Below are 24,299 nucleotides of genomic sequence, written 5' to 3' on the forward strand. Positions count from 1 at the left end.
AAGCGGCCGCTGCCTCAGCAGCAACGCGGACGGAGACGACGCAGCCGGGAAAGGCGGCGGAGGGCCGAAGGGAGGAGCGAGCGAAGGCGGCGCGAGAGGCAGGAAGAGGCCGCGGCGTGGGCAAGATGGAAGTGTAAGATGGCGGAGCGACTGCGCAAGCCCTGCTTGCTCCGAAGTCACCCCGTTTCTCTCCCCTCCCCTCCCCGCCGTAGGATAAGGGGGGGGGGATTCCCTGCCTATTAGAGGGGGGGCCGTGTAAATTCAGGGGAGTGGGTGAGGCCGTTCAAACTCGGGTGGGAGGAAGAGGGGGATTCCTGGAATGGCCCTTTTTCCTGAGGTGGATTTCCTCACATTTAGGTGGCTGAGGGGAAAAAAATGGGGGGGGGGAGATATTTCCTACTTGGGGGGATTTTTGGAATTGACCTTTCCCGAGGCAAACTTTCTCACATTTAGATGGCTAAGGGTTTTTTTTTAGGTGGGGGTAAGAGGGGAGCTCTGCAGCTGCCCTTTCCAGAGGTAAATCTCACATTTAGATAGCTAAGGGTTTTTTGACGGGGTGGGGGGAGTTTCTGTGATGTGGAGGGAGCAAATGGAGGGGTGGATTTCCAGGAATTGGCAATGCCTGAGGTAATTTCCTACCCTTCCCCACCCCGCAAAAATACCATTGGAGGGATGGCTGAGGAAAAAGGTGTGGGGGATAGAAAATGAAATCGTTCCTAACAGGGAGAGGTGAGATGGGGGTCCTGGAATCGGCATTGCTTGGTGAAATTTCCTAAAATAAAAGAACACCAATATATTTGAAGGGATGGTGGAAGGAGTGAGGGTGCTGGTGGGATGTCTATAGAAATTCCTCTCCTCATAAAAGTTCTGAAGGGGTGAATGAACAATCGGTCGGGTGCAGACCTTCTTGGGCACACAACATTATTTTTTATTTTTTTCATTTCATAAAATTTATACACCAGATTGTAAAAAAAGAGAAAAACCCTCAAAGTGACATACAATACCAAAAAAGATAAAACAATAAAATCATCACTAGAAACAATTTAAAACATTCAAAAAATTAAAACCAGTAAGGTAAAAAAAAGTGTAAAACAGGCACCAGCATTCTAAGTATCTGGGTAGGCTTGTCTATAAATGATAATATTTTTAGGAGATACTGAGAAGACTGAGAAGGGGCTGCCTGATAAACTTGCAGAGATAAAAGGAGAGGACAGTCCCTTCATGCAGGCTCACAATCTAATGCACACAGTACAAAATGAAAAGCGAGTGAGGAGGGCAGAGGAAAGCAGATAAACCCAGGACCCAGTTCTTGAAGTTATATAATCTCAGTGGCATCATCTGGCTCCCTGCTTTCAGTGGCCCTGTCAACATTAATTTTAGACTCTAGGTTTAATGTTCTGTTGGGTGGCAATATGTATTTATTCCACTTTTGCCTCCCTCCATTCTGCTGAGGGGAGCTCTGGGCTTCTGCACCAAAATCCTGCCCTGACCATTGCCTGCTTTTTAAGTATACTACACACAATATCCAGCAGCTCTCAGTCTTCTGGCTAATTGATGGGGACAGAGTGTGGGTACATCTACTGAGAGTAAAACATGCATAGGGTTGCACTGCAAATTTTGTTAAGATTTCCCTAACTGACGGTCACCTGTTTGTGTCACCTACAGGTTATCAGATCTGTGGAAATTTTTATGCATGATCATCTTTTCCTATTTCAGAATGATTAATCTACAAAGGAGGGGGGAAGCACATTTTCGTGTCACATGAATGTCCGTAAAATATTTCCATATAGTATCCTTCACCAACCTGGTATACTCCAGATGCTGGGGACTACAATTCCCACCAGCCCTAGCCAGACTTAAACATCTAGAGCAGGGGTCAGCAAACTTTTTCAGCATGGGGTCACCCTACTGTCCCTCAGACATTGTGGGAGGCCGGACTATATTTTGAAAAAATAAATGAACGAATTTCTGTGCCCCACAAATAACTCAGAGATGCATTTTAACTAAAAGGACACATTCTACTCATGTAAAAACACACTGATTCCAGGACCGTCCGTGGGCCAGATTTAGAAGGTGACTGGGCCGCATCCAGCCCCTGGGCCTTAGTTTGCCTACCCATGATCTAGAGCAGTGTTTCCCAACCAGTGTTCCGCGGCACACTAGTGTGCCGCGAGATGTTGCCTGGTGTGCCGCGAGCGAGTCCAAAAAAGGTTGGGAAACACTGGTTTCTCTTTCAAAAAGGAAACGTGGGTTAAAGCGGCGACGCCGCCTCCCACTCACTTTCCTGCTCTGGCTTCCCTAACAGTTTTCCGAGTTGCGTCACTGGATCCAGCCCCCTTTTCCACATGTGACACGGGGCTGGAGGGAGGGAAAGAGGGCTTTACGTCGCGCACAAAGGCAGCCTCCTAGAAGCGCTCTGGGCCGGCGCCGTTTCACCGAAGGCGCCGGAGGACCCCCACCCTCAGCTCCTTCAGAAAGGAAGCCCCGCCCCTCGGCTCCCTACGCCGCCAGGCAGCTCAGCTGACTGACGAGGACGCTCTGCGGCGGCGGCCGCCGCACAACCACCGCAGTTGCTGGCAGCGTCCGCAGCGCAATAAGTAACAGCGCCTGGTGCTGCCAACTCTTTCTCTCTCCCACCCCGCCCCCAAGCTCTCGCGCGCCCCGCGTCAACATCGCCGCGCGCAGCTTCCCGAGCTTGAGGCCAGCCGCTGCACGCACGCGCCGGCTCGTAATCGGCTCCGGTTGTTGCCTTTCTCCGCCGAGGTCGGTGGACCCCGAGCCTAGGCTTCCTTCCCGCACCCCGCTTTCCGAAGACCGCACACCAGTTGGGCCAGTACATATTCCCCTCCCGTGACTGGAGCGGAATAGCCCTTTCTCTTCTTCCCCAACCCTTGTCGTTGGAGGAGTCCCTCAGTCCCTCGCTTTGCTGCCTCCTCCCCCCCCACCCCCAAAGCTTGGAGGTTCCCCGGCAAGGGGGAGGGAAAAAAATTGAAAGTTACACTTTCGTGCGTCCCTCCCGGCGTGACGCTGCGCGCTGACGTCACGGGGCTGTAATGGTGGTGTGCCTCGAGATTTTTTTCATCAAACAAGTGTGCCTTTGCCCAAAAAAGGTTGGGAAACACTGATCTAGAGGGCACCAGTTCAGCAGTGGCTGTTTCATGGGGCCTTTTTTACAACCGGCACACATAACAGTTTGTGAGCTTAAGTCTGAAAATAGAAAGGATCCTGCACACTGGACAATATTGCCAGCTTTTCTTTCTTCCACACCCTCATCGTTGCTCATTTTCTGCTTCGCTCTGTCTTGGCCCAGTCCCACCCTTGCAAAAACAAAAGTAACAAACAAAAATGAAATGCCTGGGACTGGATAAGTCAAAAGCAAAGTCCATTAGTAGTTGCTAGGATAGAGCAGCTTCATTTTCATGAAGTGAAAATCAAATCCCTGTGTAAAATCTTTTCATACTTGAGAAATGATCAGATTGGTTCTTCATTTACATAGAAACACTAAGCTTTAATCAGTGCTTCTACAAGAAATGATTAACTGCAGGGCTGACATGTTTATATTCAGATTATTTAATATGAACTCTTTACCTCTGGAGGGCTCCAGGTTCCCCATTCCTGCACTATAGAAATTGGACTTACTCCATCTTCCCATATGATATGCATCATTCATCTTTACTATTTTTTTAATGAAGCTGTTAAAGATAACTTTAAAAAAATAATATGGTTACTGTTGAGTGCCAGATGGAGAGTCATTTTTAAACGCTTTACACATGTTATCACAGAGCAGATTGTGTGGGATGAAGGCCACCATCATGCTGAAGCTAAATAGGTCTGAGTCTGGTCAGTGTCTGGATAGGAGGCCGGCTGGGAACCACATATGGGTTCCATGATGAAAGAAAGACAGGACATAAATGTAAGAAAAGTAAATTGCAAGCAGTTTTTGTTGCAGATGAAAACTTATGGGTGATAGCAAGGGTCTTGACAAAAAGATGGGTTTTGAGAAGTTCACTTTGAGTTTCTGTTCATAGAAATGTATTTGTTTATTTTGAAAGTTGTACTGGGCATGATTGTCTTTATTTAAATGGAAACCATCTTAAAGACGCACATTTTCTTCGTTTATTACTGTGTCTTCCCCAGAAAGGAAAAAGGTTCTTCCCCCCAGGGTGTCCTGAAGTAGAAATGGATGGGGGTTATATTTGGTACAATCTGACCCTATGCACTTTTACTCAGAAGTCCCACTGACTTTACTAGTACACAGTACCCAGTACTTAGGTTGCAATCAAACTCTGTGTGTGTGTGTGGGGGGGGGGCAATGTCAACTGGTATCATTCTTAGCATATTGATGTAGTTGCATTCAAGATGGAAATAGATTCAGTTGTGTGATAGTAGTTCCATATTTTCCAGCAAGACTTAACACACTGAAAAGAGCCTTGACCTCCCTGAACCTTCTGATTTATTATGAAACAATGCAAACTTTTTCTCTTTTTGCTCCAAATGGGACCACCCTTTGTTTTAAATGCACTTCATCAACAATAATTCTTCCTAGACCCATTAGTACATTCAGTTGCTTTCTGTACTGTGTTCTCCTTTATTTTATTTTATGTGGGGCATTAAAAAAAATAGGCTTTGGTCATAGGGAATCTGCAGGGATTTCTCTAGATGTAGATGGAATGCAAAGATAGCCCTCTTCCAAAGAATCAAATATACGTATCAACAAAAAGCAGCAACCGTTTTTGCAATGCATGAATGTGTGTGTTTGTGATCTTGCTTGCTTGCTGAAGTTTCTGCTGGATCAGCAAAATGTGTGATGAGAACTGCACCTCAGCGTATTTTCAGAAGGGGGTCCCCTCTTTCCCCCCTCGCCCTGTCCCAATGCAATTTCAAAAACAATGCTAGAAACTGTGGAAGTTTGTGGAAGAGGCGTTGAACTTGTTTGAAAGTGATGAGTATGACAGTTCTATTCAAACAGTTGGCTGTGCTTGACATAATACATTGTACTTTTAAATATGTTGCAATAGGGGGACCCGAGAATAGCCTTACCCTCCTCCTTTTATATAGCTGTGGCAACTTTCTGTTGTTAGTGCTGTCTGTCTGTTCAGCAGAACCCATTGTCCTGAGGATGTATAGCGGTCGCGGCTTTGTGGTGTTTTTGTTTTGTTTTAAAAACTAACATTCTATTTATTTATAATGGAAATAAATTAAATAATATTGTCTGTAGCTTAATCGGGATTGTGCTTAAATAGTAAACAATAACTAGCAAGTCCCAATGGAAGTGAATCTAAGCACTTGTAAATAAGTGTGGGTTGCAGTAGTGCTTGCTGGCTGTGGAACATGCCAGTCTGCTCCATCTCTAGTTGTGCTTTAAAAAGGTATTTATGTGTGGCTGGTTGCTTAAAGTATGAGAGTCCACATTTGTGAATGGTGTTGATGGCAATGTAGGAATCTTGGGAGCTGCCTATCTACCCAATGGAATGACTAAATAGCATTTGTTCCCTGATTCAGCAGATGATATGATGTTTGTTATCCCACTTCTCCATTTCTAAAGAAACAAGGCAGTGCGAAATTTACAAATAACAAGTAAAGCAATTCAGAAGGTACTGAGACAGTCAGCAAAAGTTTCATGGCAAGTTCAGGCAGCAGAGAAAGGGACACCAGCAACTCAACAGGGCCAGCACAATTGTCAAGGTTTCAAGGCAAGCTCAGCCTCCCTAGGCAGGGAATTTTGCAGCCTTCTGATACTGCCAACAAGGCCCTCTCCCAAAGAACTGTTGTGATCCAGCCAACATTTCTGTTGTTGAGGCACAGAAGGAAACTTCCCTAACAGACCTAAACTCATGGGAATGTTTATAGCTTGGGTCACCAGGGGCATAGATGGATGGTTACTGGTCATTGCTAAGGGGGGAAAAATTAAGGTCCTGCTCAGAAACAGTGTTGTGGTGCTGGAAATATCTGCCCCCTTCATATCTGACAGTTAGTGGCTCTTACAGGGGAGCAACAAACCCCCACTTTGCATTTACCCCTCCTGCCGCTGTAAGCCTTTTGCTGGAAAAATAATAATAAGCAGCAACAGCCGCTACACACAATCAGTGGTTTGAAACTGATTTACAGTGGAATCCTATATATGTGTCTATTTAGAAACAAGACCCATTGGTTTCAGTGGGACTTGTGTCCAGATAGGTGCTTATAGGACTGCAGCCTTAAACATGCAGGAAAGCTCTTTCCTTAGCATATATTTTGACTCCATAGAGGTAGTTTATAGCAAAGTTAGACTATGCATTTCTAGGACCAACTCATGTTTTTAAACAAGGACTTGAGAAGAAGAGTCCTGCTGGATCAGGCCTTAGTCTACTATCCCATTTCCCACCATGGTCAATCAGATGTCTGTAATCAGCCAACAAAGAGACATGAAAGCAACAGCACTATCCTACTGGTATTCCCCAGCAACTCTTATTTACAGGTACTCTGCCTCTGGATGTGGAGGTACATGGACTGTGTACACTGCATAACTTTAAAGCACACCCCTGCCCCCTCCAAAAATGATTATTTAATTTACCAAGGGCCTTCTGGCGGTTCCCTCATTGCGAGAAGCGAGGTTACAGGAACCAGACAGAGGGCCTTCTCGGTAATGGCGCCCGCCCTGTGGAACGCCCTCCCTTCAGATGTGAAGGAAATAAGCAGCTATCCTATCTTTAAAAGACATCTGAAGGCAGCCCTGTTCAGGGAAGTTTTTAATATTTAACGCTGTACTGTTTTTAACACTTGATTGGGAGCCGCCCAGAGTGGCTGGGGAAACTCAGCCAGATGGACGGGGTATAAATAATAAATTATTATTATTATTATTATTATTATTATTATTATTATTATACCCCTCACAAAGCTATAATTCCCAGTACCCTTAACAAACTACAGTTCCCAGGATTCTTGGGATAAAAAATGTGTCTCAAATGTATGGTATGTGCACAGAAATGATTAACAGACACTGATAGACAAATTCAGAGTGAAGTCTGATCCCTGTCTAAAGCCATCTTGTGGCAATGAATATGTGCTGTGGAAATTAGTGTATCCTTGTCTATGTGGGCAGTGAGTTTCTGAGTTTGCCAGTTGAGTTCTCTTTCAAGCAAAGCTTGTATGTAAGCTTAATTGTAATGGTTGGCTTTGATGAGATGTGTCCACTCACACATGTGTAGCCTCACCCAAGCCTGGCACAAAACACTGGGGAAAAGGGAACTAAGGGAATTTACTTTTAAAAAATAGTTCTTTTGGAGCTTTGTAACGGGAGGCAGGGGTTTCTAAGGTGGATTTTCCACACACACGCCAACACATCTAAAGCACCTTAACATATTTTATTTATTGTTTTTCTAGGAAAGATGGAAATGCAGCTCTTCTGAGCAATTATGAGGTAAAATCATTTTACTGCAATTAGAATTTATGTAAAGTCCTGCCCTATTCAGAATGCTAGTTTTAACCTTTGTTCCATGCCAGATCAACGAACAAAGCTTGCATTGTAGTCATACATTTCTTGGAGGAGTGGGGAATATAAATGTTGAAATGTTCCTACAGCCAAAATTTAAAAAGTTATTCTCACTGGGGTGAAAGCCGCACCCCTCTGAAAATTTGTTTTTAAGGTCCTATTTTCCATAAAAATGTGTGCTTGCTCTCTCTATCTGCAATAGAATGATATATGCTTGACCTACAATAGTTGTTATGAGCTCATTTTGAAGACCGGGACCTCTTTCAAAAATGGAAGAGAGCCACATACCAAAATTAGCAGAAAGAACAGGCATTAAACGGTTCAGCTCATATGATGAGCTGCTAGCATTATCAAAGCTCTGATGGCATTTGAGGCCACCTCATAGCAAAGTTCTTTCTTTCAGGTGTATAAGTTGCTGACTGATCTTAAGCAGCAGCGCCGAGAGACCGGGAGAAGCAAGCAGAGTGCTGGGCAGCAGAATTTGAATACTATCATGTATGAAGTGAGTAAAACCAACGGAAATGATCCTGTCCCAAGCTGCAACCTTCTCTCCACATCCCACTAGCCATGCTTCTATGCACAGGATTTCCTTTTTGCCAGCTCCCCCTCCCTCACCTCTCCCAGCCCTCCTCATACACAAGAGCATTTGAAAAAGAGAGAGAGAGAAGGATGGGGAAAAATGTGCTTCTGCTGTCTTGATACCATTCATAATTTTAGGTAGCACAGTTATATCCACATGCAGTTTTCTAAGCCAGAAAAACTAACCCATTTAAGCTCTCTTTTTTTTAAAGGGAACATAGAGCCTTTGACTGAACCAGACCAATCTGTCTATCTAGTTTCGTACTGTGAACACTGACTGGCAGCTGCTCTCCAGGATTTCAGGTGGGGTCATTCCCCAGCCTTACCTGGAGATGGTGGAAATTGAGTCTGGGGCCTCCTGCATGTAATGCATGTGTTATTTATTCCATTGAGCTATGGTCCTTTTCCTGAAAATGAAGATTTCAGTCTTCATAGTTCTGATAAAGGTCTGATTTTAACTAGGAACGTAGGAAGCTGCCTCAGAGTGAATCATAGTGTTGGTCCATCTAGCTCAATATTGTGTACACAGGTAGCCAGTGGCTCTCTGGAGCTTGAGGCAGGAGTCTTTTTCTAGCCCCACCTGGAGATGCTATTGCGTATTGTACCCTGCAACCTTCTGCATGCTTTATCAGTGAGCTATGTTCCTTTCCCACATATGCCCCAATCATTTTTATTTTATTTTTCTGTACTCTCTTTATTTCTAACTATGAACATTAACAGGTGTGAAATAAAAAAATGTGTTATGTCATCATTAAACATTTGACCTCTGGATTTCCTGCTCATTGAATATTTTAAAGTTCCCAACAATTTGATTATCATTTCCCTATTTGGTTACAACATTCCTGTGATACATTTGCTAATCTGAAGAGCAGTGTTGCTTTCAGAGAACATTGTTCGTGGCTTGGAGGGATCGGCTTTTGAATTAGACTTGAAAAGGAGGCATGAAGGTAGACTGAATCTGCACAATTATCTTTTTCTGCCCTTCTAGACACTGAAATACATATCTAAGACACCATGCAAATTCCAGAATCCTGAGGTTGTAAGAGACTTCCTCTTGGCACTGAAAAGCCACAAGTTAACGAAGTAAGTCATTAATATTGTAATGTGGCCTGATGGATTGTAGCTGTCAGGTGAGAGGTTCAATTATTCCAACAGTTGACAAGAGGATGGAATTCCTTCCCCCGATCTGCTGCTTCTCCCATGAAACCCCCTCCATCCCAAGCTTTGCAGGAGTGAGGCAGCAACCCAGCACTGTGTTTGCTACTGACTGCTGAGCTTGGCCTTGATGTATGATGCTTTTGAATTTCTGGTTTCAGTATATGCTAACCCATAAAAAAGCATGAGTTTCTGAAGCACAGGGAGGTGTCAAGTGATGAAAGAGCTTGCCGCTGCCAGCAGTCATCGGCTAGCACTTAATTATTTGGTCTGGGCACATTCAGTGTCTTATTTTTCTTCCAATGAACCACTGAAAGAGTGCTTGTAACCTTGGTGGTTGTATATACAGACAGCCACCCTCTTCACAGTCCCTCCAGGGTGTGTGTGACAACTGCATCTCAAGTCTCTTTCTGTGCTCCAGAGGGACTTTGCTATATATTTTTCTCCCAAAGTATGTATGTCTAAATGTATTTTATCCTAAAATAATAATTTTATATACATACTGGTATGCTCTTTGAGCTGAGAGCTGCAATATAGAATTCAAAGAAATGCAAAATCTGAAAGGTAACTGCATTCATGGGATTTATGTATTAGATCTATTTGTATCAGAATTAGCAAAGAACAAATTTCTCAGGCTTTTCTGACAGTGCCATCATGAAATGAGTGGGAGGGTGCTTTCCCTTACCCCCCTTCAAAGCTGACCAAACTCTGTGTTCTGTTTTCAAGCAGATTGGACTGGCTTTTCTCATTCTTCTGTGAGGCGCCAGTGCTAAGTCTTTATCCTTTAGTGCTACTTAGCAGATGTTTGTGCCTTTGCAATCCGGTGGGCTCCATGTTTTCAAAGTAGCAATGAAACTTGTCAAAAGCAATCAGTCCCAAGAGATGGATGAGTGAATCTGCTTTTCAATCTGTTATCTTTTACCAGATTTTCCGGTTTGAAGCATTACTTTTTCCTCAGTGGCTTTGTAGATCTGAAATGCATTTTATTTCCACTGGGCAGGTCCAATTTACAGCAGGAAAAAAAAATCCAAGAAGAACATTGCTGATAAGCATAGGATATAAAAATAAAACAAATGACATACCTTGGGTGTCAAAGACCAGTGCATACAAGCATATAGCGGTTATAAATGTGAAAATATATTTAATGACATTCAAGGTACCAGTGTTTTAAACTGAAAGTCCAGGCATTCCCTTTAAAAAAGTTTTTATTAATATATTTTCCGTAAGTAAAAAAATAAATAAGTCATCATCTCTGTTTTCAAATTGTAGAGTCCTTCATACAGGTTAGCTGTAGTCAGTTTGAGACATTGTTGTTATAGGCAATATTTTTAATTTTTTTGGATTTGATATCCCGCCTTTCACTCCCTTTAAGGAGTCTCAAAGCGGCTAACATTCTCCTTTCCCTTCCTCCCCCCCAACAAACACTCTGTGAGGTGAGTGGGGCTGAGAGACTTCAAAGAAGTGTGACTAGCCCAAGGTCACCCAGCAGCTGCATGTGGAGGAGCGGAGACGCAAACCCGCTTCACCAGATTATGAGACTACCGCTCGTAACCACTACACCATACTGGCTCTCTATGGGGTTAACGGGGAGAGTGGTCATTACTTCTCCTAAACCATAAGCATGCAATTTATGAGAAAACATGGAACTGCAGAATGTAAAGTGGGTATTAATTCTGGTGGACTTACCACTGATATCCCTTCCATAAGCCTTTTAAAAATGTATTAGTGATATGCAACATGAGTCATACTCAGAGTAGACTCATTGAGAACGGTAGATACTCTCTGAGTATAAAAAGGTAAAGGACCCCTGACAGTTAAGTCCAGTCGCGAATGCCTCTGGGGTTTCAGCACTCATCTCGCTTTACTGGCCAAGGGAGCCGACGTTTGTCCACAGACAGTTTTCCGGGTCATGTGGCCAGCATGTCTAAGCCGCTTCTGGTGAAACCAGAGCAGTGCATGGAAACGCTGTTTACCTTCCCGCCAGAACAGTACCTATTTATCTACTTGCACTTTGACGTGCTTTTGAACTGCTAGGTTGGCAGGAGCAGGGACTGAGCAATGGGAGCTCACCCCGTCGCAAGGATTTGAATCACCGACCTTCCGATCGGCAAGCCCTATGCACAGTGGTTTAGACCACAGTGCCACCTACGTCCCTTTCTCTGAGTATAACCACCCTGCTATAATTATACAAAATCACAAACGGAACTAGGAATACATGATACAAAAATATGCCAAAGAACAGTTTGAAAAATAAACGGCTCCCAGTCTGTTTTGAAGTTTGCCTCAAGATTTTGGTGTTTCCCTGTAGGTAGTCAGATTTGAAAGATCAGTATTTTTACGATGTTGATTAAACCAAAATAAAAGCTCACCAGATTACATGCAAGGATACTATGCTGACAGCAGAGGGAGCTACTAGTTCAGAGTTCTTGTTTGCGGGATTAGTACGTTGTTGCTTCCTGAGTGGAAAGATAGGCAAGAGAAGTAAGTAAATATTGAGCAACAATTTGCCAGGGAGTTCTCCTGAGCAAGCCTTGCTGGATTGAATGGAGACTGAATTTTCCAGGGGGTCTTAAGGCACGAGAAGTTCCCAGTGCCCTTGAATAACCATTGTTCCTTGCTTCTGTTCTTGCATTACCACTTCAGAATAATCTATTTGGTTTAGTTTTGTTTGTCTGGACCTAAACAAATAGAAATTGTTTTTCTATTATTGTTAATATTTTTAAGAACATAAGAAGAGCCTGCTGAATCAGGCCTGTGCCAATCTAGTCCAGCATCCTGTTCTCACAGTAGTCAACCAGATGCCTGTGGGAAACCTATAAGTAGGATTTAAGCACAAGTGCACTTTTCCTGTGTTTTCCTGCAATTGGTATTCAGAAGCATTGCTACCTCCAAGCATTTAGGCAGAGCACAGTCATCATGGCTAGTAGCCATTTATAGCTTTTTCCTCCATGAATTTGTCCAGTTGTCTTTTAAAACCATCTAAATTGGTGGCCACCATTGCCTTCCAACTCCGCTCTTTTTTTAGGTGAAGCAGCCATAACTACACAGTACAGTAAGTCTGCAACTTGCACACATATAACTTGTGTGCATTCAGCTTTAAGTGAACGGTAAATTTAAAAATTTTTTTTAAGAGGGTGGGGTTTTGGGAAAAATGGCTTTGGCAATTTCACCTGCCATTGAACCTTTAGGCACAAACTCTGGAACATAACTCCCATGTAAAGTGAGGGCCTAATGTATTCCAAATGCGGCTGCACTGTGTATTTGTGTAACTACATTATTATATTAGCACTTTTGTTTTCAGTTCTGTTCCTACTTATCCCTACCATGGAACTTGCTTTTTTCACAGTTGGTGCTCATAAGAGGATCATACATTCAGCTCTGGGAGATGTTTTAATTGAGTTCAGATTTTTCCTGAGGTTATTTTTAAAACAAACTTATATCTTAACGTTGTTAAGAAATTAAAACTGATTTACATGTTTAAAAATCCATGGGTTTTTTAAAAAAAATATTTTTATGTACCCTTCTGATGATTCTTCCCTACTCCACTTTTTGTCTTCCTGGAGCATATTTGTGCACCCTAGAATATGAGACTCCTAAAGAGTTTTTTCTGGCGCCTCTGAACTTGAAATATTTTCTTTTCCAACTGTCTCTGGGACAGCTCTATGGAAAAGTGTGCTGTGGGTTGTAGTCGGCATCCAAATAATCCTGGGTTCAGAAAGAGTAGTGGTTTTGAGTGTGTCTGAACAAAGGGTTACAATGAAAATTGGATGGTTTAAAAACTTTCGGGCCACTAAATGCCACAGTGGGTTTGGGTTATGGATGTGGCCATGAGACTGTTTCCAAGCTCCCAAATGGTTTCATTTTTGCCTGTTGTGCATCTCATCTGAGGTCAAGCTGCAACTTTGGCTCTTCAGCCATTGTTTTGTGGCCAAGAAGTGTTAGCATGCGGATGGCTGCTGTAACCAGAATCCCTAAATTATATGGTGTTGTGTTCTTTGCATTTGCACAGGGCAGAAAAACTGCAACTTCTCAACCTCAGGCCTGTGACTGCCGTTGAGATCCAGTTGGTAAGTTGCGAAGCTTCTAGGTATCCCAAGCCCTTGAAGTGCAGTAACTCTTTTCCTTTTGTGTCCTGAAATGTTCAGAGTCTTTTGATGCTGCTCATTGACCTTTTCATATTTCCTGCTCCTTGTTTGTTGTTTCCCTGATTGCCCTCCACTTACCTTGCTGTTTAATCGGGCCCTAACAACCCCAGTGATTTTGCCAGCATTGTCACAAAGTGGCATCTGATGTGATGACATCATGGACAACAGTAAATGAGCCACGTAGTTGGACATACCTGCGCTGCTTAAATGGCATTCAGGGGAAAATGGGGTGGGAGCCAGCAGAAGACAGATAAATTTCATGCAGCTGTTTAAAATTTTTGTGCCCTGCTTTTTAGTCTGTAATCAGTTTTTCTTTTCTTTTCAAATTTCTTTAATTGTATCTTTGCTTTTGTGCTGTAAGCCTTCCTTAACAATTTATTTGAGGGCTGGGATCTACATTTCAGGAATAAGTATAATTAATAACTAGATGCTCAAAAAGCAGCATTGGAACAGCACAAAGACATTCATAATCAGAAATCATTTGTGTTTTTGTCAGTCATAAGAATGAACATGATTATTGCATTTATAGCCCACCTTTCACTCTACGGGGCTCAAGGCTTACATGATTCTCTCTGCTATTTGATTGCCACAACAACCCTGTAAGGTGGGATAGGCTGAAAGAGAATGACTGGCCCAAGATCACCCAGTGAGCTTCATGGCCAGGTGGGGATTCAAACCCTGGTCTCCTTGGTCCTAACCACTACACCACACTGGCTCTCAAATTTAGTGGTTTTGGCTCAGACCTCTTTATGGCCAAGAGGATGATTGGCGGGGTGGGCACCAATCTTGTGCCAAAGTGTGTTGCACAGCATAGTGGGCCACAAGAGAGGTGGTGAACAGTGAAGGGTGAGGATGCAGGAGGGGAAAGTCTGGTGGCAGTGGTGTATCCTGGAGGAGTGATATGAAAGGCCACAGGGAAACACATGGAGAAGCAGCGGCTATGTTTGGCTGCCTCCTTTGGTGAGCCAGCTGGGGCTGCAGTTCAGAGGGTTCCACTAGATCAGGGGTCAGCAAACTTTTTTCAGCAGGGGGCCAGTCCACTGTCCCTCAGACCTTGTGGGGGGGACAGACTATATTTTTTGGGGGGGAAATGAACAAATTCCCATGCCCCACAAATAACCCAGAGATGCATTTTAAATAAAGGCAAACATTCTACTCATGTAAAAACACCAGGCAGGCCCCACAAATTACCCAGAGATGCATTTTAAATAAAAGGACACATTCTACTCATGTAAAAACATGCTGATTCCCGGACTGTTCGCTGGCCAGATTTAGAAGGTGATTGGGCCGGATCCGGCCCTTAGTTTGCCTACCCATGCACTGATGATGATGTACCCTCTGTCTCTAGAACGGTTTGCCCTAATCCTGGCTCATTGAGTTGATCTACAAAGGCTAGAAGGTGAGCCCTATTGGGTCTGCTTGCCTGGCTGCTATATGTCAGTTTTCTCCCTCAGCCACCATTCAGGGACTTGATAAGTCCCAATTTCCACTCTGCTTGCCTCTCCAGGTTACCTAAAGCCTAGCAACCGAAGCTAACAGACCTTAAAGTACTGTGTAATAAACAGGTATTGACTGATGCGTCATTGAGAACCAATGTGCCCTTGAGCACATAAAATGTCTGCTGTTTTAGAAGGAGATGAATAGCTGAAGTAAACACTCCGAGATGGAGATGGCCTCTGCACCCGCTGAAGCTGTGGGAGTTGTTGAGTCAATGAAATGGGAAGAAGGCGATTTCTCTGCTCCCTCTCCCCGCCCCCAACAAAAGGAAGTTCATTAGGTTACAGCAGATTGAAGACAAAAGGTGCCTGCCAGGTTAATCCCCCCAATAAAAGCACTTGTTTCTAAACCTCTTCCTGAATGCAAAGCCTAGGAAATGGATCTGGAAGCTGAAGCATGGGGATATCATTCCATGTTGCAGAATTGACTTAGCAGTAGATTTCCCCTTCTTTATTTATTTGCGTGTCTGTGCTGTCTCTTTTCAAAGCAATGTACAGCAAGCAGGAGGAAAAGAAATTGAAATAATTCACCCAGCTTGAAAAGTACACATATGTGCTAGGCAAGCTATTGCAAGGAGAAATTAATTTGAGATTGAGTATAAACAAGTTAAAGAGTGGGAGCCTCCGTCAGCAAATGGTTAAGAAATGTTCTATTTCTCATTGAGATAAGAGTTTATGGGCAGAGGCTTATGGGTCAGAGATGGAGACTTACGTATATCTAATTTTACTTGGCACAAGGAATAATTTTCTGTTTGCTCTTGTCATGATCATCATGATATGAAAATGCGACGTCCTTTCAGAGACTCTTTCTTTATTCCATTGAGGCAAATTCCCTGCAGTTCCAGAGAACAAAGGCCAATTTAAAGGTGTGGGTTGGCAGTTGCCATAGAAAAAGAAGGGACTATCTGGATGTGTCCCCCCCCCCCCCCAGAACAAGACATTTCTGAAAACATGATGTGTTAATGTTTGAACATTAAGGGGATTGTGTGTGTGTTTCCCCCCCCAATGATCTCTTTGCAGCTTGTGAAAATTTGGTATTGGTTACAGTAATAGTTCGTTGAGTTCCTTTATTCAGTACCATCGCTGTACATTTTTACACTGCCCAGTTTGCTGCTTGAACGACCACAGCAGGAGGGCAGCAGCTTCCTGATCTTATCTCTCAGCTTAGCAAAGATGCAGCAGATCTGTGAAGTGCCTGACATCCTGGCATGCTTTGCCCAAAAGGGCCCTGTGGGCAAAATTCAGAGGCCTGGCAGGCTAATGATGCCCACAGGCTAGAGATTCAGCAATGCTAGTCACATAGAAGGAAAACCTCCCTGATTTAGTGACTCTGTCACTTGCTTCTCTATTTGATTTTATGTCTGTTTCATTGATCCTCTTTTAAAAAACTTTTTAAAGATCTTATTTTTTGTGTTTTAATCTGCTGCAGGTTTTATCCTGTTGTTTTGTGCTTTCTATGAACTGCTGTGTCTCTTGCTCCAAAAGCAGAGTGTTCCAAGCACAAGAGAAATGTCCCAAATAAATAAAGTTAGGTTTGCCAAACATTCTAGGAGCATAAGGAGCAGTTTTAGAAGACACAAGGAATCTTGGATTGAATTCACTGGGTAGAAATGAAGGGTTGGATCTAGACCAAGTTGGAGTGACAGCATGAATGGTTATCCAGAAATAAGTCCCATAAGTTCCCCAGTAACTGCTTCTAGGATTGCAGCTATTGGTTTCCATTGAAATCAGTGGAATTTGAGCTCATCACAGCTATCTCTTCACATTTATTTCATTGGGGCCTAAGCATCCCTAACTTAGCCTTGCACCACACCCATTTTGGCTATTTCTGCTTTTACAGTATTAGCCAACTGGCTAGGCCTGATGGGAGTAGTGGTCTGAAAAATCTGGAAGGTACCAGGTTGGCAAAGTTTGTCTGTGCTTTGCCCTAAGGAACAGTTTGCTCTTAGCATGTGATGGTGGCAAGAGACCAGAGGTGTCTCACTGCTTTTTCCTCTGCAGATCGTGGAAGAAAGTGAGGAGAGGCTCACTGAAGAGCAGATTGAATCCCTGCTCCAGACGGTCACTAGAAATCTTCCTGGAGATCCAGAGCAAGAAGAGCAGCAGGAGTCAGCCATGGCTGCAGAGGAAGAAGGAGATCCGGTATAGAAAGACTTGGACCATGTGGGTGGCCTTGCCAAAATGTTATCACTTGGGAGAGTCAGCCAAACATTCCAGTTGCAAAGAGGTTCCAGGGAGGATGAAGACTCCCCCCTCCCTCATTTGCTGACTAACACACAGTGATATCACCCTGCAGTGTGTTTCATGTTTGTTTATCCTCCACAAGAGCAACAATTACCAACAACAGAATTCTTAACAAATATTCTATTTGTGGGATAAGAAAACTGGATTTGTCTGAGATGCAGATGCTGTGGTTGGTTCCATGTGCCTTTTATGTGTGTACCCCTTTGAGTAAGATTTACATGCAGCTGGCCTTCTGATTACCAGTTGGTTTCTAGTGCTTCTGAATGACCCGACCTGTTTTGCAAAATACATCTCACAATTGATTGCAAAATCTTGTTCTGCTTCTTTATTTACTAGAGAGGTGTATCCAGTTTTTCTTCTCTCGCATTACCAGAGTGCAGGATCACCCAACAAAGTAAACTGGCAGTAGGTTCAGGACTGGCGAAAGGGAGCAGCTCTTGACGCAACACATGACCTTACAGAATTGATAGCCAACACATGAGCTCAGATAGCTGTAAAAAGAATTTGAAGGGCTGCAATTCAGGGGCAAAGTATCTGTTTTGCATGCACAAGGTCCCAGATTCAATCTCCAATGGCATCTCCAGATAGAGCTGGGATGGACTCCTTGCTTCAAACCCTGGAGAGCAGCTGCTTGTCACTGTAGACAACCCTGAACTAGATGGAAAACTGATGTTACTTGTATGAGTAAGTGGGGTGACACGATAACTCAATGGAACCTGCATGCACAGAAGCACTAGTACTTCTGAATGCCAGAGGTCAGGGACAATCGAGTGGAGAGTGTTGGATTTGTACCCTGCTTGTGAGCATTTGGAAGCATCCATCCAGCATTTGGCGGAAATTGAATACTGGAGCTCATTCTGATCTCACAAGGCAAAACTTTCCCTGCTTTATGCCTTTCAACCAACAGCAAACAGTCTCTTCTGTCCTTAGGCCCTGTGAATCCCATTTTCACTTCCCTTATCTTTTATATCCACACCTCATTCTATTAGGCCCTCTGACCCCAGTCATCATCCTTCTCCTTTGCCCAATCTGTGTTCTTCTCTCTTCAGCCTCGTTGCCTCTGGGGCCCCTCATTTCCTTAGTTCCTCAGTCTCCTGGACACTTTTCTCTCTAAGCTTCCTAGATCTCACATACTCTCCCTGCTTAGAACTGGTTTGGACTTAGAAAGCATAAAACATGAAGGACCTGGCTTGCATTGCATCACTGTATTTAGAACACCAAGATTGGAGACATCTGGCTTTTGCTATAGGGTTCCTGCCCTTCCCTGCTCTTGCAGTTCTGGGCATCTGTCAACATCTGCCCACCTCCCTCCCTCCCATTCATGGGAACACAGGGCCCATTTCTGAAACTTTGCATTTTGTGTTTGTAGAAGCTGTGTAAAAGAATGAATGCATGAAAAGATAAGCAGAGATGTGATTTAAATTTGGGGTGTGTGCTCTGTTTATCCAGGCAATGATAGATATTTTTGCACGGTCTTTATCAGAACTTGACAGTTAATTATTAGGGCCTGTTAGTGTGTGAGGGACCAATCCCTGAAAGCAAAAACAAATAGAAATGTTCCTCAGCAGCTAAGAATGCATTCCCTTTCCCTCCCAGCACATTCTTCTGTTTGCGGATGTCGTGGTTTGTAAGCTTAGCTCGAATAAACCCCAGCCTGCTGTGCGAAGCAACTGCCTGAGGTGTGTCTTGAAAGGTTTTGGAGACCTGGAATGTTTCTGCACCATTTGGTGGCCCAGCCAATAGTTTGGGGGTCCAGCAACATTTGGAGGGCCAAAAGTTACCTATCCTAGATCTAACTCTTCAGAAGCCACATAGTAATGTTAAGTAGTTCACAAATAAACATCACGATCATATTGTGTTATACCTCTTTAGGTATAAAAACTTTGGTCTAGGATACCTTAGGGACCACCTGCTTCCTTCTATTCCTGTTTGATCACTGAGGATTTTGGGGGGAGTAGTCTCCCATGATTCACATGCTGTTTTAGTATTGTGGACCCAATTTTGTAGAACTCCCTCCTGGTTGAGGTCAGATAGACCCCCTTTCTGTTGAACCTCCAGCACCCAATGAATAGTTCTTTATTCCAGCAGGCATTTTAAGTGAATTCTGATGTTATAATTTTAACCACTATTGTATTGGGTTCTTGTATATGCCACATAGAAGCAACTAATTTAGCAGCATATATAAGTTGTCAAAGTAAATAAAATACTTAGCTTTTTTGCTTGAGAATAGCGAAATGAGGAACAGTCCAACCTCCTATGCCCTTTTACTCAAAACTAAACCCAGTGCTTCCATATACACTGCCCAGGCCTGCACCCCAGAGAGGTCACTGCAGGCACTGTGATTCTTTAGTGGTTTGACTTCACCCCCGAGGTGCACTCCATTGTCTCCCGAGACAGACAGATGCCAACAAGAAGAGGTAATATTTTAGTTCCTTGAGACTTATGCCCAAGTAAGTCAAGTACAGGACCTCAGCCTAATACATTTGCTCTGGCAGCGGGTGAGGAAGTGCTGCTTGGGCTTTTCTCCTTCATGGCCTCCATGGCAGATGTCAACAAGCCAGAACACATTTGCCAACCTCTGGCACTGATGGGAGTTGTGGTCTCTTTTTAGAAAACTGCCTGAAGATTTCTAAGGCAGAAAGCTTGGGAATCTATAAGCAACTATATGAAGTCTTGTTACCTTTTAATTAGATGTTGCATTTTTTTATTTTTTGTGGTTGATTTTTCTGCAGTTGTAACTTCCTTGTAATTTTTAATGTTATATTTTAAATTGTAACCACGCTAAGACCTAAGGGTGGAGGGTGGGCAAATAAAATACAATAAATAGTCTAGAGGGTACCAGGTTGTCAAAGGCTGAGCTCGAACAATCAAAATGATTAGAAAAAGACAGCAGCAAGCCACAAATACATTAAAATTGAATTGAAAACAACTGTTAAGAAGCAGTGCAGCCAGCAGCAGAAGCCTAGGAGAATAAAAAAATGTAACAGAGTCTAGACAATAAATTTGGTAGTTTTTGGATCTCTTTGGAAAAAGATCCAACTGGGGAGTGGGGTAGTTTGGCACCAGAACTTGGGAATGCTTATGTTTCCTGCTACTGAAATCAGCTGGGGGGAATAATTCAGAGAGAGGACAACAGATGAGAGAGAAACAGCTCAGCACTGTGTGTATGGAGGAGTGGGACCTCAGATGGGGTGGATTTTGGGGAGAGACCAGCAGGAAATGTCTGGGCTGCCAGCTTGAAGTTTTCCCACTCCTTCATTTTTAGGCCCAGGCCAGGGAGACGGCTAATGATAATGCTACAGCCATGTGTGTGCTGCAGGGCTTTCCTAGATAACGCTTCTGTTGATTTTCCTAAGCTTTGCTTTACAAGCCTCTGACTGTTCCTCAAAAATGACTAGCTTTTTTAGAAAAGAAAAAGATGAGAAAACAAATGTGCTCCTGGTTTTCCATTTGATGCCTGGGTTTAGCCAGTGGTGTTGGGCACTGTCAATGGAGCTGCTGGGATTAGAAGACCGTTCTGGTTTTCCTGCCTGCTGAAGCAGAGATACCCCTCCTGGGTGTGTTCCAAACACACCATACTTAACTTTTAAAATAAGAGTTGTGGTAGGGAGTTGTGTTTTAACCTTCTAATTATGGCACAGAGTGTTCTATGAGCAGGTACGGTCTTTGATCCTTCTGACTCCGGCCTAGTGATGGAGTCAACTCTCTGACTCAACCCCTCCTCAATCTGCACCATGGCGACAATAAAAGCAGCCTATCCTACGGGGCTATTGTAGAGATTGTTGAGAATCATGACTGTAGAGTTGCTAAACATGATTTCTAGTTTTCCATAGGTTGGAAACACTTTGGGGCAGAGACTCAGAGATACTTCAGAACAAAGCTTATGTAGGCCGCTAACACATAGCACACAGTCATCAAAACATCTTTAAACATCCTTCTACATAAAGAAAGGTTAGCGGTCATGGGATGTTAAATACGCACGGCTTCATAATGAGATCAATTTCCTTGGGGTGTTCCAAAACATGTGGTCTCAACTTACAACTTATCAGGCAGTTGTCTAGACAACCAGACCTTCAGTGGAGGCTCTTGACGTTCTTTTCCTGTATCTGTCCCTGGAACTTCTCAAGGAGATGCGGATGCTAACGCACGACAGACATAGGAACACATCCTTCCAGTTGTGCCACTTTCAGGGTCAGATAGGAGAGATGGAATGCTACGTAGGAAGGAGGCATGAGTCACAAAGTGCAGGCATGCAGCAATCATTCATGGATGCATTCTAGTCATTGGCTAAATGCAATTAATAGAACATTTTTAAAATAAAAAAATCTACACCCTGGGTCTCTTAATTCTTATTTCATTAGTGAGACCAAGGCTGCAATTTTATATCCATTTACCTTTGTGTGATCACTGAATACAGCAAAGGCTTACCTCTCATTTAATCCCCAAAACAGGCCTGTGATGTAGGCTAGGCTGAGACGTAGTGATTGGCTCAAGGTCACCCAGTGAGCTTCATGGTTGAGTGGGGATTTGAACCTTGGTCTCCCAAGTCTTAGTTCAATTCAACCTCCCAAAGACTCTCTGCACAAATTTCTGAAATAGAGCTGTTGGCTTCCAAAGGGTCTGGAACTTTGTTCCCAGAGTAGATGTTAACAGCCCCCAGACATGTTCCAAAAAGAAGTCAGTTTGAATGAGCACCCCACCCCACAAACTCCAGCCAGGAAACTCCACCTGCTACATTATTTCAGGTCATGCTGCTCTTGAAGGTGCAGAATTAAACGTACACAAAAAACTTACTACATATGTAGAATTATGAGGTTAATTTGGGATGACAGAGAGTACTACATATATGCACAAATGCTTCATGTCCGAACTGAGAGCAATCCATTTCAACCTGTCGGCTCATTGATCGCCCTTTAATCTTCCAAATCCAGGCAGTTCCATTTCTGCACTGTTGCTGATGCGTGCCTTTGACCCCCGTTCAAATATATAGATTTGGAGGCTAGCATTGCGTGAGCTGTCTCCAGGTACTGCTTGGCGTGTTTAACTTGCTTTTATTAGCAGACTCTCATCTCTCTGCTGTGACACGTCCCAGGTTCAGCTGTCAGCCAAGGTCTGATAGATCAAGCTGCACAGCTGACTTCTCCTAATGCACTGTACGTATTGTATGCATTTTATTAAGCTTCCCTCCTGCCCAGCAGAAAAGCAGATGTTTAGGAAGGTAGAGAGGTTGGGGAAAAGATGGGAGACCTGCAGAGTTTTTAAATACAAGAACAGTGCCAAACATAAATGGTATGGAGAAAGTGGACAGAGATGTTTTTCCTCTGCTGTAATACCGGGGGGGGGGGGGAGGAGGGTCATCCAATGAAACTGAATGTTGGAAGATTCAGGAAAGACAAAAGGACTTCTTCACATGCTGCAATGGCTACTAGCTCTGATGGTTTTCTCTGCCTCCATGGTTGGAGGCAATGATACTTCTGAATGCCATTTGCTAGAAATCATATTGATATTGAGGTATCTGGACTCTAGCCTGCATAATCCTGAATTCTAGATCAATGTAGAATGACTGCAAGCCCCACAGCCAGCAGAAAGTATTCTGGACATGGGTAGAAGCATCCTGTGGCTGCCTGCAGGTTTTGGGAACCAAATAACTTGTTGATGATTAACATAGAAACTTTGGACTCGCATGCATAATCCGAACTAGTGGCTTGAGAGTTTAGTTTGTATAAAGTGCTTTTTCCTTCCTCCTGGAGGTGACTTTAAATTGGTAAGGGTGCCACCCTATTTCATCTCCCCCAAGTGTTTCAGGTGGGTTCAAGTGGATTGAGTGATGCCAAATAATCTCTCAGTTTGCCCTGAAATTTTTGGAATATCTGGTTTTTATTTCTAAGAAATGTCATCATTCTTTTTTAAAAAATGAATACACAATGATCCAAGGCAGTTAACAAAAGTCACTATAAAAAACAACAACAACCACCCACCTCTCAATCAGATTAAAATTTGTATCGTAGAAGACCAACAACCAAAAAGATAAAACATGTTGAGCCATAAAAGGAAGGCTGTGCTTCTAAGTATCTTTATGTGGCTGTGCATCCCATAAAAAGAGCCTGCTGGATCAGGTCAATGGCCCACCTAGCCCAAACAGGAAACTCAAGCAAGGCCTGGCCACAAAAGTAGCTCTCCCCTCCTTTGGTTTCCAGCAACTGGCATTCAGAAGCATTGCTGCCTACCTAAGTTAAATATGCTTATCAAAGAAATGCCAGAAATTACAAAAGAGGGGGAAATGTAAAAACCTGCAGGCATAACTTCGAAAAGAGACTTACTGGACTCTCTTTTTAAAAGAAACTGAACACTGTGAACCTTGGTGTTCAAAGCAGTTTGTAGGGATGACGTCGGTCTGAGATGCCTCCACCCGATGTGCCATGGATTAATAATTGTGATGCCTCCTCCCCTTCTTTACACTTTGCTCTGGCTTCTGGTTAGGCCTCCTTAGCCCTCTGGGGTCATTTGTTCCAGTCTATGAGAAGAGTCTGGCTGCTGGATCAGGCCCATCTAGTCCAGCACCCTGTTCTCACAGTGGCCAACCAGATGGCTGTGTGGGGAAACCCAAAAGCAGGACCTGAGCACAAGAGCCTGCTCCTTTCCTTTGCATCCCAGCAACTGGTGTTCAGAAGCATTGCTGCCTCCAAATTGGAGACAGAGGGCATAGCCAGCACAACTAGTAGCCACTGATAGCCATATCAGCCATGGATTTGTCTAAGCCTCTTTTAAGCCCTCCAGGCTGATGGCCATCACTGCCTCTTGTGGCAGAGAGTTCCATAGTTCAACTATGAGCTGCCTGAAGAAGTATTTTCTTTCGTCTGTCCTGAATCTCTGAACAATCAGCTTCATGGGGTGTCCACAAATTCTAGTGTAATGAGAGAGGGAGGAAAAAAACATTTTCTCTACCCACTCTTTCTGTGCCAAGCATCATTTTATAATCTTCTATCGTGCCACATCTTAGTCGCCTTCTCTCGAGACGAAAACCCCCCAAACCTTTCCTCATAGGGGGAATCGCTCCATCCCGTTTTAATCTGCAAGGCTTCTTCACGCCTTATCCACCTTCCACGTTGTAGGGAACAGTAGCAGTACTCAATACAGCTATTATTAGGGTTACGATGCCCATATTTCACGTTAGGCCAGACCACCCTCCCATCCTTCCAGCTGCGTTTC

At 43.6% G+C, this 24,299-nt stretch overlaps 1 protein-coding gene and 2 long non-coding RNA genes across 5 annotated transcripts in view; 1 reads left to right on the forward strand and 2 right to left on the reverse strand.

The window, feature by feature from the left end:
- CRCP (CGRP receptor component) lies at window positions 1-18,763 on the forward strand. Of its 3 annotated transcripts, none has more exons than XM_081890753.1 (6): window positions 1-133; window positions 7,363-7,399; window positions 7,875-7,973; window positions 9,039-9,133; window positions 13,215-13,272; window positions 16,848-18,763. In XM_081890753.1, the coding sequence occupies exons 1-6, from the start codon at window positions 126-128 to the stop codon at window positions 16,992-16,994; spliced, it is 444 nt and encodes a 147-aa protein (XP_081746879.1). In that variant the 5' UTR covers window positions 1-125; the 3' UTR covers window positions 16,995-18,763. The 3 variants fall into 3 exon arrangements, with proteins under 3 accessions (XP_081746879.1, XP_081746878.1, XP_081746880.1); XM_081890752.1 differs by lacking the exon at window positions 1-133 and adding an exon at window positions 588-627; XM_081890754.1 differs by lacking the exon at window positions 1-133 and adding an exon at window positions 3,895-3,913.
- The window catches only part of LOC309358035, a 143,182-nt gene that overhangs the window by 36,346 nt on the left and 82,537 nt on the right, over window positions 1-24,299 (reverse strand). The window lies entirely within an intron of this gene.
- On the reverse strand, window positions 9,157-24,278 carry LOC309358031. Its single transcript, XR_014163288.1, has 4 exons — window positions 24,040-24,278; window positions 21,130-21,303; window positions 11,575-11,661; window positions 9,157-10,113 (listed from the first exon to the last, which is right to left on the reverse strand). It is a non-coding gene; the product is annotated as an uncharacterized lncRNA (long non-coding RNA).

Source organism: Podarcis melisellensis (assembly GCF_964234715.1).
Source record: "Podarcis melisellensis genome assembly, chromosome: 15".
Lineage (NCBI taxonomy): Eukaryota > Metazoa > Chordata > Lepidosauria > Squamata > Lacertidae > Podarcis > Podarcis melisellensis.